This window comes from Cyanistes caeruleus, chromosome 6 (genome assembly GCF_971803275.1).
Source record: "Cyanistes caeruleus chromosome 6, bCyaCae1.hap1.1, whole genome shotgun sequence".
In the NCBI taxonomy this organism is placed as follows: Eukaryota; Metazoa; Chordata; class Aves; order Passeriformes; family Paridae; genus Cyanistes; species Cyanistes caeruleus.
In genome coordinates, this window is record NC_141706.1 from 5,260,841 (window position 1) to 5,279,852 (window position 19,012).

Below are 19,012 nucleotides of genomic sequence, written 5' to 3' on the forward strand. Positions count from 1 at the left end.
CATACAAAAGCTTCATTAGTCACAGCCATCAGAAAGGCCTTCAGAGTCTGTGAGTTAAGGGTAGTTGTGGAAAAAAAATGCTATTTCCTCATTCAGTTTTCTTTATGTCAAATATCGCTGTTATTCATCACATTTCCAATAACAGAAGGCAGCTGATCTATGTTCCTGACAGGATATTCCTGTCCAAGTCCATGGTAATTTTTGTTTTGCAGCTGCCTCATACGTCAGTTTTTGCAGATCCTGAATGCAGAGGGGAGCAAGACATCTGCACTCCTGAGACCCTGTAGATGCTGGATTTTATGAAGATCTCAGCTTTGAGAGGGGCGAACCGCCGGTCCCGGCTCGATGCAGTTCCCCACAGGAGCACGAGGGGGTGCTGCAGGACAGGCTGTAAGCGTGTGGCGCTGTTCAGGGCTTCACCCTCTGCCCGGGCTGTCATTGCTGAGCTCTTCCCTCTGCCCTGTCAATAAGAAAAAACTGGTCTCACTGCACGATCGTGCTCCGGCAGTGGTGAAGCAGTGATGAGATATTCATAAAATCCTGGAATTTTCTGGGCGGGAAGGGACCTTAAAGTCCATCCCATTCCAGCCCCTACCAATAACAACCACAGCTTCCTCTATCCCAGGTTGCTCCAAGACCCGTCCAACCTGGTGTTGGACGCTTACAGGGTCCTGTAAGTTACTGCAGCCTGTCAGACTAATTAGTTTTTTCTTTGAATCCTGTAGGAGAGAAGGTGATTAACGGGCCTGAGCATCATATTAACACAACCATACACTTCTGGGAGCCACTTTTGGGAGTGGCAAACTATGCATTTTTCAGGGACACCCAAAAAGTGAGTTTTTTAGTGACACCTAAGCAGAACTCATCGCCAGTTGCATGAAGTGAGCGCCTCAGGAAAAAAAAGAGGATTAATTTAGAACAGAAAAATAACGTAGAGAATCAGCGAGTGACAGCAGTTAGCAGAGGGAAAGGGCAGGAATACACGCAAGCAGGAATAGGAGCATGCCTTTCAGATGAGATTAACTGCGAACGCATTGTTTATGAAATTATTTATTTTTCCCCGCCGGCTGCCTTTGGTGAAGCGAAAACTACATTTCCCGTGATGCCCCGGGGCGACGCAGGACGGCGCCATTCAGGCGGGGTGGGGCGGAGCTCGGGGCGTGGCCAATGGGGAGGCGGGAGCTGCTTGAATACTAAGGCGGCGGCAATTCCCAGTCCTTCTGCTGGCGGGCAGTTGGTGTGTCGGTGGGAGTGGCTCCCCCGACCGGGAATTGTGTGCGGTACGTCTGGTCGGGTAAGGGGCGAGTCTGCGAAGAGTTCGCGGAGCTTGCGGGACTCTGAGCTAAGGCGGCCTAAGGAGCTGTGGGGTCCGTGGAGGACTGAGGCGGTCTCAGGGGCTGTGAGGTGCGCGGGGCTGAGGTTTGTGGGGCCCGTGAGGGGTCCGCCCCTGCGGGGGCTAAGGGGCTGTGGGCCATGAAGGGTCCTCGTGGATCAGGGGGAGTCCTTGGGGGGCTTCGAGGTACTCGGAACAGGTGGCGGCGGTACCCGTGAGGAGCGCTTGGGGAGCCGTGAGGTGTGGGGGTCTGTGACATCCCTGTGGGGTGGAGGGGCTCTAAGTTGTGAGGTGCGCGGGCCTCTGAAGGCTGCGGGACTCGTAAGGGGCGGGTGGCTGAGGGCTGTGGGGTGCACGGGGCTGAGGGGCGCTCGGAGATCCGTGAGGGGCTGTAGTTTGTGAGGTGTGTGGGGTCTGGGAGAGGCTGAGAACAGAGGCGGCCTGAGGGGCTGTAAGGTGTGAGGTACGTGCGGCTGAGGGGCTGTGGGGGGATCCGCGAAAGGGAGGTGAGCCTTGTAGGGCGGAGGGGCTGCGGCTGTGTGGGATCCTTGAGGGGCTTTAGGGGATGAGGTACATAGCGCGGGTGGCTGTGGCGTTCTGAGCCGTATTTTTTCTGCCTGGCACGGCGCTGGGGCTGCCCGGACAGCGCGGGGTGCCCGGTCCCGGCGTGGGGCGGTGCGTCCCGGGAAACCAACAGCCTCGCCTCCCCTCTGTGCCAGCGGGGGTCCCTGCCGGGCAGGGGTCGAGGCTCGGCTGTTTCCCCCTTCTGCTGCAGCCCCTCGCCTGACTGGTGAAGGATCAGAGGATCCTGACTAAGGCTGGCTGAGGCTCCCCGTGGCCGGAGCGCAACCCCCGTGAGGAGGGTGGGGGGGTCTCGGGGGAGCGAAAGGAGCAATCACTGGGGAGGGAGACGGGTTAATCTTAGTGGCTTTTGCTGCCAAGATTGCCTGCGTGCGTTTCTTCATTGTCAAGATTGGCTCTTTTTTCTTAATGGGGATTTCCCATAATGGGGAATTAAGAGCTGAAATCCCTCTAAAAGTTTGGTATCTAAGCGGTGTGTTTTGGCTGCACAGGAAATTCGGGGTGAATGGGCTGAGGAAAGCCGTCTCTGTCAGGTTTCAGGTCAGTACCCAGCCTTACAGGTGTCGGTTTCTTGTGAATGCAGGATTAAAGGAGAGGTGGTCATGTCCCAGGAGGACAGCCACGAGTGGGAGCTGAGCAAGGAGAATGTGCAGCCCCTCAGGCAGGGGCAGGTGATGTCCAGCCTGCAGAACGAACTCAGTGCAAGACCTTAGATCTTTTGCAGGGTAAGGACGCTCAAAATGGATGGGGAAAAGAGAGGAAGTTGTGTGTAAGCTGGTGGTTTGTGCCAGTTGCAAATACAGATTTAATGATAGAATCATGAAATTGTTTGGGTTGATGATCCAGTTTCACCTTCCACTAGCCCAGGTTGGTCCAAGCCCCATCCAACCTGGTCTTGGACACTTGCAGGGCTGGGGTAGCCACTGCTTCTGTGAGCAACCTGTGCCAGGCACTCATCACTGTCCCTGGGAAGAATTTCTTCCCAGTATCTTATCCAAAGCCACCCCCCATTCAGCTTAAGGCCATTCCCCCTTGTCCTGTCACTGCATGCCCTTGTGAACGATCACTCTCCTTCTAATGAGTCCCTGGCCATGTGTACTCTGTTCAAGTTCAGCAAGCTGATATTGCTAGAATAAGGTTTAAAATCTCTGTGGAGTTTTAAAATCAAGAAATGAAAGTTCTTGCTAAGCAGAGGAATTGGCAGAGGTGGCCTGCTGAAGTGTTTGGAGGGCAGAAGAGCAATGTAAGAGGGAAAATGTTAGCCAGGGAAGGGGAGAGAAGCCAGGCCTTAGTTAAATCTGTAAGAAAGAAGTGTAAGAGTTGAATTACATTGGAAAATACAACCTGAAGGAAGACCTTGTTGTCTGTCTTGTGCAAAGAAGGCATGTACAGCATTCTGCAAGTCTTGTTTTGAAGTGCTTGTGAGGAAACAGAAGAGTGCAGATCAAAAGAATTCAAGTGTTGTATCAATGGAATATTTATCCTGGCAACAGGATGACAGAAAGTAGCTTCCAATGGCTTAAACTAAGCATCAAAAGCAGCAGCTGTGCTACAGGTGTTTAGGGCTGTTCTAGAGAAGTGATGCAAGACACTGTCTGAAGGGAATCAATCCTGTGAGATCAGGTTTGTTTCACAGGTGCTCAGATAACCCCCAGTGTTGCCATGTTCCTTGTAGCTGAGAAAAGAAGAATAGAAAGTCACGAGATTGATGCCTGGAAACAGAACACCAACTGTTCCAGACCATGTTAGAATGATAATGTTAAAAGCAAAGTCTTGAAAGCCTTGAGGTACCCAAAATGGGAAAAAAGAGCACTCAGAATTCGATGTTTAGAATTGATAGGATTGGGCAGTTTGAGTATCTGGCCAATATTGTCCAATGAGAGGAGCAGTTGGTTAGGGTTAGGTAATCTCCTGCCTGGCTTCTGCCCTCCTCCCCTACCTTTATTGTGCCAGTGATGACATGGTGCAGAATAAAATGTCCCTGGAGAAGTAACAGGCAAGACAAAACAAAACTTGAGGAATGTGTCAATAAGTGCCTGTTCACTGTGGGAAAGAAAAGTGAGAAAGTACTGGGAGTTACACGGAGGCTTTTAACAGTCTACAGATCTACAAATAATGAAGAATACATAAAAGCTGAAAACTTTAGGTATCAAGATGATGAAAATAATTTCATCTTCTCAGTATGGATGTTGTTATAAGTGAAGCTTGGTAATGAAATCTGGAATGAGGGAGGGATGCAGCCAGGCTAAAATTTATGGAAGCTCCAGGAACGTTCTTTTCAGGTAAAAAGCAGTTTGGTTAAATGAATGGACAAGTTCAGTAAAGCACAGGTTTAATATAGCTGAGAAGAGCGATGAGGAATCATTAGTATAAAATTTCTTTTACCGGTCTCTTTGTGCTGCTTAAAACATTAATTCTCGTCCTCAAATGCTTCCATATTTCTTTTCATGTCTGCCCTTAGAGTAGTCTCTGCTGTCCTCTTAATGAAATTTCTTAGATTGAATGAAATAAAATATCCTGTTTGTGGCAGAAGATTTGAGGATGTTTAATTCCATTCCACTGAAGGGCAGTTCAAGAATAACCTTTGGTGATTGCTCTGAGCTACTAAAACCTGTACAGGGAAGAAGGGGTTTGTCTTATTGGTTTCAAGGTGTCTCAGGAAGCAGTTTGGGAAATGATGGACAAGAGGAGTGAGTTTGTGAGGTATTCCCTGGGAGAATCTCCCCGCTGGAGGGCAGAAGTGAGAGCACTGCTAAACTCATGTCAGGAGTGGATGCTGTAACTCTGCTGGGCTTCAGTCCTTGGCAGGCAGCAAGGCCCGTGCCAGTGGTACCCTGAAGAGGGAAGCCCCCGTTAGTAGTGTGTAAATGTGTGTGTTTGGGCTGCTTTTCTTGGTAGGCTTCGTTCATGTAAGACCCGTATGTATCTGTACAGGCCTGATGGCTTATAGTGAAGCAATATTGTTGAGAAACATTGATATGGTTGTTACAATGAATATTGCTTCAGCCCATGAGCTATTTTTAGCTACAGCTGAAAAGTATAAATGTTAAGCTCTACAGTCAATCAGTAAATCAACTTCTGGCATGGAAACAAGTGAATCAATTCAATCGCTGCTAGTTCCCACCATATAACTTTTTTGTGCCGAACCATCTCAGGGAATTGAAATAGTGAGATGCGAGTAGTGTGTTGTCAGACTGAATTCCACCTCTTCTCTTCACTTATGGACCTCCGTGGAGGGACAGCTGAACAGTAGAGCAGAAATGAGTGTACAGTTGATATGAACATCTTGCACCTGGTGGTCCAGAAGCCCTTTGAACAGCAAACAGAAATGTAAAGGAGCAAGCAGAAAGAATGTTATGCTTTGTCTAAAGAAAATCACACAAGACTGGTTAACCTATGTTGCTAAGAAACATAAATATTGTGGTTATCACTTTGGCAGTGGAAAATTTTACCCAAAGTTGTAGGAGTATATAAACTGAGCTGTAGAAACTATAAATATGCTTCTTGCTTGGACCATACAGAGTCCTGTCTCTCAATTGCCATCAGACCTCACAAGCTGTTAAGGGATTTGTATGGTGCTGAGATAGCCTCTGATGGAAAAATTGAAAAAAAAACAAACTCTGTGTCTGGTGGTTGTTGGTGGACTGGAGAATGAATATTATCATGGACTTAGGACTGCCTTGGCTGTCAAATAAGAGCTGTGGCATCTGTGGAAAATAAGAAGCAGCTGGAATACCCAGCCTGAGCAGGATAATGTGTGTATATAACCCTCAATATGTATAAAACATTGGCTCAGGATAACAGGAACCGGGGCTGGTGAGGACACGCAGGAGGAGGAGTGTTCCTTGCCTTTTGGGTGCCAGTGTTCAGGTGCTGGGCTGTGGCTGTGTCAGAAGGGAATTCATCCTGGCAAAGTCTCCATCAAGTTTAATTTTCTGTAGAAGAAAACCTGCAACTGAGCAGAAGATGAGGAAAAGGGAGAGGCAGAGTGCAGAGGGGTGTGGGGACTGGAATGAATCCTGAAGTTGTTAATGTTGCCTTTCCTTCCGCAGCGTCCTCGCAGCACTGTGAGCTCTGGCTTGGAAGTGGCTCACCCCCTACCCAGTTTCACCCCCTATGTGGACGAGTCAGCTCAGCCACAAATAATGTGAGTTTTGAGTCTGAGACGGGAGATTGCATTTGGAATTCTCAAAGCTGCTTCCTAAAATTGGGACTTGTTTTGCCAAGTACTTAAGCTTCTCCTAAGCTAGAAGAATTTAAAAATCTGTCAGCCTGGAAGCAATTAGTGCTGCAGCTTGATGACAGAGGCTTCAGCAGAGGTTGCATAAGGACATGGGAAGTGTTCAATGCTGCTCATGATGTGGAAGCCTATATCATATTTATATATGCTAATGAGTTTAATGGCTTAACTCAGTGTGTTTACACAAAACCACAAGCTACCTGTCTTAGGGTGCTGTTTGCTGTGAAGCAGCTCCAAATTGAGGCATACTTGTGGCTGATTTTTTCTGTCTTGGGAACTCTGTGCTCAGCATATCTGGAGTTTTATTCTGAAATAAGCTATCAGAGTTGCCATGCCAACAGTGTTGCTTAGGTCATGGAGGAGTGAGTGTGCTGCTTGTACAGTGCTCCCTGAAATGCTGATAAATCCCAGGAGATGGGGTGGTTTAGTTAGAGCAGAGGAAAACACATTCTTTTGCAAGGTTGCTCTGCCTTTCTGTGGCTAAAGATGGCCAGGGAATAGACAGGCTCCTTGTGAGAGAGGAGTGGAAGAGGCTGTTGGGAACTGCAGACAGTTCCCACAGGTTGAATTGCATGGAATCAAGGAATGCTGAGGGGTGGTGAGCAGCAGGGATTGCACTTGGGCTGCAGAATGGCTCTGACCTTGGCTGTGCTATTGTTTAGCTGATGAATGTGTAGAAACTGCATTCCTGTTTAAACTGTAAGATTGTTTCTTTCTCCTGAAAGTCACTGATGCCACACTGGTAAATCTCTTGGTATGTCTTGAATGAAGATTTGTTACTCCAAAGGCAGCAGCTTTGCAGAGCAGGGAGAGGGAAGGTGTGGGTAGAACTGAACACCAGGCTAAGTTAGCTCTGAGCAACTTAGGCAGAGTCTTCTTATGTAGGTTTAGGTTATGTAGTTGAAATCTTAAAAGTAGTTTTTTCATTTTTTTCTGTCTTTGAATCCATTTCCTCCTGGCTTGCTGGCCACCTGCTAGGAACAGGACTTTTAAGACTGGGTATTAACTCTTTTAAGTAATGCTGTATAGGCTGTTTTGGAAGAACTGTGGATATGATAGAACCTCTTGGTTTTTCTTTACAGATGTAGGTCTGTTTCCCCTACCAGCTGCTGCTCCATTTTTCTCTATATTTGATGAATCCTCTACTTTGACAAATCAGAACATAAGGTAGAATTATTCAAGGCCTAGATGATTTCAGAGGGAAGGAAAACGGAAGCACCAAAGCCCCTGCTGTAGCAGCTGAAATAACTGTTTCTTGCAGGGATGTGTGGGGGTGTGTGTTGTGTTTTGTTTTGTTTATATTGGTATTTTTTATTTAATTACTCATAGGCCATGATGAGGAAATGCTCTTCTGTTCTTCATCTTCAGCCTAGAAGTATTTAAACTGCTCTATAACCTTCCCTCATTCTGGAGAGCTGTATCTGTGGCTTCCTGTTAGTTCTGTAGTAGAAACTGGTTGACTGAGATGATCCATAGACTTAAACTCTTGGGAAGAATTTGTTGGAGTTAGGAAGCTGCTCCAATAAAAATGTAACTGACTGTAACTTCTTAGTTGTTCAGCAGATCGTAGCCAGATAAGTGCCCGTCCCCCTCTCGCTGTTCTTAAGCCTGTGGATTCTCTGAGTGCCAAGGAAAGCGCAGCAGCAGCAGCAGCCTGTGTAAGGAAACAGTTCAGCCCATGGCAGATTTCCTGCCCAGGAGGCACCAGGGCAGCCTGTGCTGCTGTCACACTGAGTCAGCTTGGCTGGAGTGGCATCACGTGTAAAAGCAAGGCTTCCAAAGTGCTGCCTGGCATGGCAGTAATGGAACAGGGGTGATGATGAGATTATACTGGAAATATCATCTTGTGGCTGTGGCTGCCTTGTCCCAGGAAGTGTTCCAGGCCAGGCTGGATGGGGCTTGGAGCAACATGTGGAAGGTGTCCTTGCCCATGGTGAGGGGGTGGAGGGTGATGGTCTTTGAGGTCCCTTCCATCCCAGACTGTTCTGGGATTCTATGATAAATAGACTTCATGGAGACTGAATGTCCTGTTCATGTTGGATGTAGGTGAAGGGGAAGAGAGGGAAGGGAAATATTCAGCTTTTAACTGAAGAAAAATTTGTCATAAAATCTGCAGGCTTTCACTATGTTTTTTGGGTTTTTTTCAGAATGAGCTGAATGGAATTGAACGTTTGGCTGAGGATGCAATTGTGACAGGCTCCTACAAGAACAAGACCCTTTGTGCCAACCCAGAGGACACGTGTGACTTTAACAGGGCTGCCCACCTGGCCTCAACACCCTTCCACGGGGTGGTGGCTCAGAGGGTCCCAGCTCCTGCTTTCTCTCAGAGTGAACTGAAGGAAGAAGATAGTCCAGAATCCAGGAGTGCACCTCTGACTTAGGAGACACCAGTGTGTGCAGGAGTATACATGAATCTTGGAAAGTGCAGAGATGGAGCCCCTTGGAGAGTAGCAGTGTGTCACTAGAGGACATGGACTGATTCATACAAACAGGTCTCAGTGGTGTCATAGAAAAAAAAGAGCTTTTATTTTCCTGACTCCAGTATTTATAGATTTTTTTATCAATGACCAGGGAGGTATTGGGTAATTGTTATAAATGAAATGCAACCAAATTTATCAATAATAATTTTATTGAACAATTTGTTAATTTTAGTTATGGAAACAACCACATCACAGTTAAGGTTGAAGCGTCGAGCCTGGGATCGGCACTGGGTGAACTCTGAATCAATCTCTATTGCCCTGATTCCTCCAAGTTCAGCCAGCGAACAACCACAGTCCAGAGAGGTCACGAGCTAGCTCAGGAGCTCTCCGAGAACTCTAGAAGACCAAAAGGACATCTTCCAAACCGTGGCAAAAATTTGCTCTTAAAATCTGAGTGCACAAAGAACCCACGCAAGAAAAAGGCACCGTAAGTATTGCCTGGTTGAGCAGGGCAATTGAGCGTGAATGAGACGTGATTTTATCATGAAGTGAGTGTGGACACCAAGGCTGCAGTTCTGTCTTCCTGCGAGGAAAATGGTCGGCCATGCGGGAAGCGTGTGGAAAATTCCCAAAAAAATCCTGTCAAAAAACCCCGAATGGAAAGTTGTCAGGAGAGGAGGGGGACTTTTTGAGAAAGAAGCACAGCTCACCTCGTAGTTCTAAAGGGAAAGTTCCAGTGGGGAACGCATAAGAGTCATTCCCAACTCCTGTTAACCCAAAATTGGGTAAGAGTGGTTTTTGGGGGGAAATCTTGGGAAAGGGTTTTGGTTCACCCAAAGGGAGAGGTTCCGGGAACGCGCAGACTACACAGTCTCACGGTATGCCTTCAGTGTGGTACATACTTTTGGGAAGATTTGGGAAGAAAGAGGATTGATAAATACTAAGGGAAAAGACCTAATCCATGGGGAAATAATCCGACAGATTCTAGAGGCTGTCCGAGAGCCGGAAGAAATATCAGTTGTCCATGTAAAAGGACACCAGACGGGGTTGCAGTTTCAAACCCGAGGTAACAACCTAGCCGATAAAGAGGCAAAACAAGCAGCTCTGCTCACCGTAAGTATTCCCGAGGTAACTCCGGAGGAATCGCCTGAAATCCCTGTGCTCCCTTCAGAGAGGGAGATTGAAGAATTCAAGAAGATAGGGGGAGTCATGAAACAGGGAAAATGGTGGTTACCTGATGGGAGGGAACTAATTCCGAAGGGAGTGGCAAGGAAGGTATTACAAAGACTACACAAACAGACCCATTGGGGAACTCGGGCACTGGCCGATCAATTCTTGAAATTTTTCAGGTGCAAGGGGATCTTTGAAATTGCTTAACAAGAGGTACAGGGATGTGTGGTTTGCCAAAAGGTGAATCGATCCAGGTTCAAACAAACTGTCTGGGGAGGGCGTCCTCTCTTGTACAGACCATTTGAAAGGATCCAGGTAGATTTCACTGAATTACCAAAAATTGGTAGACATAAATTTTTATTAGTAATAGTTGACAAACTAACGCACTGGGTGGAAGCCTTTCCTAGAGCAAGGGCCACAGCCCAAACAGTGTCTAAAATTTTATTAGAAGAAATCATCCCTAGGTATGGGATAGTAGATTGTATTGATTCGGATCAAGGACTCATTTCACTTCAAAAATTATAAAACAAATTTCAGAGGCTCTGGGTATTAGATGGCAATACCACACCCCTTGGCATCCTCAAAGTTCAGGACAGGTGGAAAGAATGAACTAAACACTTAAATCCCAATTGTCTAAACTCATGATAGAAACAAAAATGTCGTGGATTAAGTGTCTTCCCCTTGCTCTGCTAAATATAAGAACGATGCCTAAGTCTGAAACGGGTCTGTCCCCTTTTGAAATGTTGTATGGGATGCCATACAAACATGGAATGCCGGTGGGACACCCTCAAGTGGAGGATGTGCAAATACAACCTTATCTCATTGCTATCAACAAAAATTTACAGGACCTGCGAAAACAAGGACTAATTCCCCAAAGCGCCACTCTAGGATTCGCTATACACCAGATACAGCCTGGGGATAAAGTCCTCGTCAAAACTTAGAAGGAGCTTCCCCTCACCCCCCATTGGGAAGGACCGTTCCTCGTTCTCCTGACCACAGACACAGCTGTCCGGACCGCAGAAAGGGGCTGGACACACTCATCTCGAGTAAAAAAAGTACAGGATTACGACACCTCCGAGTGGAAAGTCACCACCCCTCCGGGAGAGCTGAAAATTAAACCTCGGCGTCATCACAAATGACCAGTGATAACCAGATAAGTTGTATCAACCCTGAATGTGATTGTTTTCCATTTATACATTTTAAGTGCGCTTATTGTAAACAGATTTGGGTAACCCACTGTTGGGGAGGGTACAAGCCTAAGGGATTGTGTACCAAGTGTCTAGAAAAAGAACAGGAGGAGACTAGCCGTCTCTTAATACTTGCCACCTGGGTGGGGTTTTTAAAACTTGACTCTCCTAAGTGGTATCTGCTTTTTCAAAAAGGGATAAGAGATAAACTAGACTCCAAGGCAGAAGCTTTGAAAATCAAGTGCCGAAAGACAGTTAAGGTACCGTGCAGGACAGACACAATCAAGTCGTCTCGGTGGGCTACTTTCAAGAGAAGGTACGCCATAAGGACTACAAGGGCCCCTGAAGAATATCCTTGCTGCCAAGAAGATGGTAATCCCCGCCGTATATTTTTATACGGGCGAAGGGTAAGGCAGAGGGATACAACAGTGGGGAATCCTGATTGTCCTGAGTCTAGCCATGTGCTTGGCCGAGGGAATGAGCCCCGAGGTACCTCTGGGGGAGCGTCTCCTGGGGATGTGTGAGCAGTGTCAGACTGCCACAGATACCGGACGAATAATTGACTGTCCTCCAGAACGACAAAAGGGGTTTTGTTTGTCTAACGGCACTCAGTATAATCTCTGTGAACTAAAGGGGGGAGGTCTGGTGTTACCACTCAGGGGCAGGTTTTAAGGACGGGCAGTCTAAGACTCCTATGAGAAGAAAAACCAAAGCTACCCACTTCAGGTATAAGAGAGAAGTGGGAATGCTTCCTCCAATTCCAATCTGTAGCCAATGCTACAAAACTGTCTAGATAGGAGGAAAAAGACAATCCACCTTTTTAGCATATTATAAAGTCAACCCTTTGTGTTACAATAAAGCAAACTTAAAAATGTGTACCATAGGAGGAAAATTGTATTGGGAAGGTAAAAATTTAAAACATGAAGAAAAAGCCTTCTTTAGTAATGAACCGATAATTCTTGATTTGTTAAAAAGTGATGATGACCGAGTATGTTTACAATTTGATCAAGTGTTCTGCTTCTCCAGAGATATGAGGAAGGGATGGACCCTGAAAGCAAAATAAAGCAACTAACCCTAGAATTAAAGAGGCGAGAAGTAGAAATTCGGAAAAAGAGACTAGAAAAAGAGAGACTTAACTCTCTTAGTGAGCACTGTGAGCAATTAGAAAGACAATACAGCAACTGGGGATTACCAGCCCCCAACCAGAATCTTTTCATAGACCTAATGCAAGAAATAGCCACAGAATTAGGTCTATCTAACTGTTGGATCTGTGGTGGTTTAAAGGTGGCCTTGGAAGGGAGAGGGACTCACCCCAGAGCAACTCCTAAAATGGGAGGGCTCAAAAATGTCAAAAACGACACGAAGACCCGAGGGATGGGTGAAAGACCAAAGGATAATTGGTACCATCTGCATTAGCAGAGAGGGAAAAGAATTCACAGACTTAGTAGGTTATACCCCATGTATAAACACACTCACAGTGAATTCTGACATTAAATCAAAAACTTGGCAACCTGAACCACCCACGGGCTATTGGAGTCGCACCCGGGGTAATCACTGTGAATGGGTTGAAATAATTGAACTATGTTGGTACAAAAACTCTGGGGCCAATCCCTTCCATGCACTAGAAGGCCTAAAAGAATATTGGGATGATCTGACAAGAACAAACAAAGGCTGGGAAGCTCCTGACAGTATTTACTGGATATGTGGCAAGAAAGCATATGGTGAGCTACCTAAGAAATGGAAGGGCTCCTGCACACTCGGAATAATTAGGCCCTTTTTCTTTACCCAGAACAGAAAGTAAATTGCTGGGAGCTCCCCTCTTTGAAACATTAAATAGACAAAAGAGGGAATTAAAACAGGAACTACCAATGGCAGGAGGCAGTCAGAAATGGAAAGAAGAAGAATGGCCTGCTGAAAGGATCATTAAGTATTATGAGCCTGCCACTTGGGCAAATGATGGCAGTTGGGGTTACAGGACTCCCATTTACCTTCTCAACAGGCTTATCAGGTTACAAGCGGTAGTAGAAGTAGTTTCCAACCACACCTCAGAGGCCCTAGAACTCCTAGCGAAGCAACATTCACAAATGAGAACTTTTGTGTACCAAAACAGATTAGCTCTCGATTATTTGTTAGCCGAGGAAGGAGGAGTGTGCGGTAAATACAATGAGTCCGAGTGTTGCATGGAAATAGATGATTATGGAGAAACAATAAAAAGACTAGCTGCCGAAATAAAGAAAGTAGCACACGTGCCAGTTCAAAAATGGAATTCGATTCTGCAAGCCTCCTGGTGGGACCAAATATTTGGGCAAGGGGCTTGGTGGAAAAAGTTAGTGTCCTTTATATCTTGTTCAATTTCCGGAATCATCTTCCTCCCATGTTTGATTCCTTGCTTCATCAGATTAATTCACTCTGTTGTGCAAGGAATGCAGATTGCCACCCTTCCAATTGTAATAAATATAGTTATGAATAAAAATTCGTAAAGACCTAAATAAATATATCTGTACTTATAATAACATGAGAGAATATAAAATGGAAAATACAGTGTGGCCAGAAAGTCTTTTCCCAGATCTAGTCGTGAATTCCCATTCAGGAGATAACAATACAAGCAGAAACCCAGATAAAGATCCTAGCCGGCGCCCATCAACCGAAAAGAATGAGCAGGACACGGGCCATCAAGCTAACAAAGAAACGAGCTTGGAGGAGATACCCATCTCTGGACCTGAACATCCCACCTGGCCAACCACTGTTGGGGAAGCAATCAGGCTGACAAAGGAACGAGCTCGGAGGAGATGCCCATCGCCAGACTTGAACACCCCACCCGGCAAACCACTGTTGAAAAAGCAATCAGACTGGACAAAGGGAAAAGCCCAGCCAAGATATTCATCAGCTCCAACCCGGATCCCACCACTCCATCCTGATGGCCCGAACCAAAATGAAATCAAGAATCTCTTTACATATGAGGAGACTCTGCCCGGACATCTATTAACTCTATTCTCCAATGCCAGGAAATCCATTCACCCAACAATCAAGGACCTTTGGTGAATGGTGCCTGCTTGGAATTTGGCCTCAGGACACAAAATCCCTATAAAAACCCAGACCTGAAACCCCTCGATCGTGGATTTGGGTAAATCTGTACCTCTGGGCATAGACCCCTGTCCACCCAGCGCTGCGCTGATCTATTTTATTGTGGTTTTTTTCTCACGTTTGTGGTTGAATTGTTTTATAGTAAATCACTGTCTATATTAATCATATTTTGCCATTGCATTTATAACAGATTGGTGCCGTGACTCGGATCGGAGAAGCTGCGGGAGAATCTCGCTGTCCAGGACGGGTACCCCCGCTGATTTCGGCGGCCTGGTGAGTCGAGAGTCTCCGCAGTTCGTTCCGACATCCGAACCAAATTTAGGCTAAGGCAAAAACCAAAATAAAAAGAGAGAGAGACGGATACAGAGAGCTCAGGGAAGGCGAGGAGCCTTCAAGAAACCGCGGCTTGGTAGCTCGTAAAAAGTCGACAGTGCATGAAGACACCCTCGCAGGAAAAGAGCTGTAAGTACTGTGGGGTTGAGCTGGTGATTGGGCAGCATGTGTGAGACGTGATCTGATCACGGAGCGAGTGCGGACTTCAAGGCCGCGGTTCCATCCTCCCGCGAGGGAATTGGCCGGCCGAGAAGGAAGCGATTCGGTGTGGGAAAGTTCTCTCTCTACACGTTTGTAAAACCTGGGACTAAAGGGAGTCCCGGGGGACTGATCACAAGGGGGCTGAAAGGGGAAGAGGACGTCCTATCGAGCTCGGGAATTATTAAACCCTTTCAGTCAACGGACCTAGGCAAAGGTCCAGGAGAGAATCGAAGTGCTGAATACAAGAGACCCCAGTAGAGCTAACTGCGAGGTGAGTATTAGCAAAAACTTTGATTCATCTGGTAAAGGCGGAACGAACACAACGCAGGAAAGGTAAGATATTTCTCAATATGGGACAAAGAAAAAGTAAGATGCAGAAAAAGGGTAATGAAAAGGGTCCCTCTGAGAGAGAGAGGGGATCACTGGACATCCCACCGGAAAGTCCCTTGGGATGGATGTTAAAATATTGGGAAAATTGCCCTGAGAGAAAAAAGAAATCTAAGGCAAAAATGATCTGGTATTGTACCGAGGTCTGGAGAGGGCAAGAACTGAGAAACCACCTCACTTGGCCTGTGTTGGGCACATTTGAAAGGTGGACGTGTAACGAGTTGCTCTCTTATGTGGAGAACAAGGACCCCGAGGAGAGGGAATATGCTAAGCTCTGGTTAAACGCCAGTGTAGGGCTGTTCCCAATGAAAGAAAAACGTGAGTCAAAAACTGAATCCTGGGAACCCCTTGACCACTTACCTCCCCCGTATCATGGACCGGCTGGGCCGTCCTCCCCAGATCAAGTGGTGCCTTCAGCACCTTCGGGCCCCCGAGACCAACCCACTGGGATGCATGTGTCTCAAGCGGGAGACTTGGTGCCGGCAGCAAGGCCGGCAGCCCTTCCCCTTTCCCTGCCTGAAAACACCGCAGCCACAGGAGTCTCCTCAGAGGTTTCTCCGGCACAAGGCTGGGGACAGCTCTATCCGTCCTTGCCGGTCCGGCCGCCACAGCCGGGACCCTCACACTTTAACTGAAGGGGTCCCTACTGGTAACCGGGTGACGGCAGAGTTCCCACAATCAACAAAAGGAAAAACCCCCACAAACCTCAGTTCCCCTCCTGCAAGTAGAACTCGTTTGAAAGCAAAAATGATGGGCGAGTAGAGGGGAGAAAGTATTGAGAATGAGCACCGGTTGTTCCCTCTTAGGGAAATACCGACAGCCCCGGGGATAATTGGATTTGTAAATGTTCCCCTTAATTCAGGGGATGTACGAGCATTTAAAAAGGAGATAGGACGGTTGCTGGATGAGCTGTTTGGGGTGGCTGAAAGATTGGATGACTTTTTAGGAAGTAGTATTTATACGTATGATGATCTAATGGCAATTCTGAGATCACTTTAATCAGGAGGAGAGAGAAATGATTAAGCAAGCCGGTATTAGGGATTGGAACCGACGCAATCTGCAGGGGACACCAGGCGACCAAAAGTGGCCCAGTGTGAGCCCGAGCTGGAACGCCCAGACAGAAGAGGGCAGGTGAAGTATGATAGATTTAAGAAATATAATTGTGCAGGGAATAAGGGAGGCGGTTCCCCGAGGTTAAAACATTAGTAAAGTGTTCGGGGAATGCCAAGGTAAAGAGGAATCGCCCACAGAATGGGTGGAGAGGCTACGACGAAGTCTTCAGATATACTCTGGGACTGACCCGAACTCTCCCATGGGAGAGGTCCTACTCAAGACACAATTCGTAGCAAAATCTTGGGAGGACATTAGGAGGAAACTGGAGAAAATTGACAGATGGCAGGATAAAAGCCTCCAAGAGCTTCTGAGGGAAGCTCAAAAGATATACATGCGAAGGGAGGACGAAAAACAAAAGCTACAGGCTAAGGTGTTAGTAGCCACAGTCAAAGAGGTTCAGAAGCAAGAACAAACGCATGGTAAGTTTAAATTTTACCCAGAGAACAGAAAGGTCCTCACCAGGCAGCCCCTGACCCACGGAGAGAGCTTCCCGAGTGTTACTATTGTAAAAAGGTAGGACACATTCAGCGAAACTGTAGTAAAAGGATGAAAGATGAAAAGATCTTTCAGGAGGATTAGCGGTGTCTGGGGCTCTTTAATTTGGGGACTGAAACATCCAAGGAGCCCTTGATAAAACTAAAAGTGGGTCCCCAATGGCAGGAGGTAAGCTTCCTGGTAGACACCGGAGCAGAAAGGAGTACTCTGCAAAAATTGCCAGAGGGGTCTGTGGCAAGCAGGGAAAAGGTTTTTGTAATTGGAGCCAAGGGAGATCCTTTTAAAGGTGTCTGTAATAAAAGATGTGGAAATAGAATCGAAAAATAAAATTTGCCGAGGAAATTTGTTACTTGTAGAAGAGGCGGATTACAATTTATTAGGAAGAGACATGATTGTTGCATTGGGTATTAATATTGTTGTTAAAAATTCTGAATTGCTGGTGAAGATATTTAAATTGACTCCAAAAGATGAAGAGGAAATTAACCCCAGAGTGTGGCACTCAAAGGGGGAAGTAGGAAAACTAAATATTAAACCTATTAAAATTGAAATAGAGGACCCCGAAGACCCGATAAGGGTCAAACAGTATCCCATCCCGATGGAGGGGAGGAGGGGATTGAAACTAGTAATTGATGACCTTCTCAAAGGGGGATACTACGGAGACTGCACGAACAGACCCACTGGGGAACTCGGGCTTTAGCCGAGCAATTTCTTAAATTTTTCGGGTGCAAAGGAATCTTCGAACTCGCCAAACAAGAGGCGCAAGGATGTGTGATATGCCAGAAAACAAATCGATCGAAATTTAAGCAATCAGCCTGGGGAGGTCACCCTCTCTCATACAGGCCATTTGAAAGAATCCAGGTGGATTTCACTGAGCTACCAAAAATCGGTAGATACAAATTCTTATTGGTAATAGTAGATAAGTTGACACATTGGGTGGAAGCTTTTCCCAGGGCAAGGGCCACAGGCCAAACGGTGTCGAAAATTTTGTTAGAAGAAATTATTCCCAGATATGGGATAATAGATTATATCGATTTGTATCAAGGCACACACTTTACATCCAAAATTATCAGACAACTATCAGAAGCATTAGGCATAAGATGGCAATATCACACCCCTTGGCATCCTCAGAGTTCGGGACAAGTGGAAAGAATGAATCAGACGCTAAAATCACAGCTATCCAAACTTATGATTGAAACTAAAATGTCATGGATCAAATGCCTTCCCCTTGCACTACTAAATATAAGAACCATGCCGCACTCTGAAACAGGTCTGTCCCCCTTTGAAATGTTATATGGGATGCCATATAAACATGGGATGCCAGTGGCACACCCTCAGGTGGAGGATGTGCAGATTCAACCGTATCTCATTTCCATAAACAAAAATTTACAGGAGCTGAGGAAAAGAGGACTGATTCCCCAAAGTGCAACATTGGGATTTCCAATCCACCAGATACAGCCTGGGGATAAAGTTCTGATCAAGGCGTGGAAGGAGCTTCCCCTCAGCCCTCACTGGGAGGGACCATTTCTCGTCCTCCTGACAACAGATACCGCGGTTCGGACGACCGAAAGGGGCTGGACACACTCATCTTGGGCATAGAAAGTAACGGATTACAAATCCTCCGAGTGGAAAGTTACCACCCCTCCGGGAGAGCTGAAAATTAAACTCCGGCGTCACCACAAATGACAAGTGAAGGGCAGATAAGTTGCATTAATTCAGATTGTTATTGTTTTCCATTTGTCCATTTCAATTGTGCTTATTGTAACCAAATTTGGGTGGCTCACTGTTTGGGAGGGTACAAACCCAAGGGATTGTGTACCAAGTGTCTAGAGAAGGAACAAGAGCAAACTAACCTTTTCCTAATACTTGCCACCCAGGCGGGGCTCTTGGAACTCGACTCTCCCGAGTGGTTCCTGTTTTTTCAAAAAGGGTTGAGAGGTAAACTAGATTGTAAAGCAGAACCTTTAATAATCGAGTGTCGCAAGACGATAAAAGTACCGTGTAGGACAGATACGATCAAAGCGTCTCGGTGGGCTGCTTTCAAGAGAAGGTACGCCATAAGGACTTCAAGGGCCCCTGAAGACAGTCCTTGCTGCCGAGAAGATGGCAATCCCCGCCGTATGTTCTTATACGGGCGAAGGGCGTGGCAGAGGGATTCAATGGTGGGGAATCCTGACAGTCCTGAGTCTAGCCGTGTGCTTGGCCGAGGGAACGAGTCCCGAGGCACCTCCGGGGGAGCGTCCCCTGGGGAAGTGTGAGCAGTGTCGAACTGCCACAGGAACCGAACGTATGATCAACTGTCCTCCGGAACTACGAGCGGGGTTATGCTGGTCTAATGGCACTCAGTATAATCTGTGTAAATTGGAAGGGGAGGTTTGGTGTTCCCGCCCAGGGGCAAGTTTTAGGAATGGGCAGCTTCAAACTCTTGGAGAACAAAAAACCCCAACGACCCACTTCAGGCACAAAAGGG

At 46.7% G+C, this 19,012-nt stretch overlaps 1 protein-coding gene across 1 annotated transcript; it reads left to right on the forward strand.

Moving 5' to 3' along the window:
* Positions 1-876: 876 nt before the first annotated feature.
* LOC111944911 (mitotic checkpoint serine/threonine-protein kinase BUB1 beta-like) lies at positions 877-14,178 on the forward strand. Its single transcript, XM_086893268.1, has 5 exons — positions 877-881; positions 1,199-1,280; positions 5,968-6,062; positions 7,708-7,813; positions 8,303-14,178. The coding sequence occupies exons 1-5, from the start codon at positions 877-879 to the stop codon at positions 8,534-8,536; spliced, it is 522 nt and encodes a 173-aa protein (XP_086749394.1). The 3' UTR covers positions 8,537-14,178.
* Positions 14,179-19,012: the final 4,834 nt, after the last annotated feature.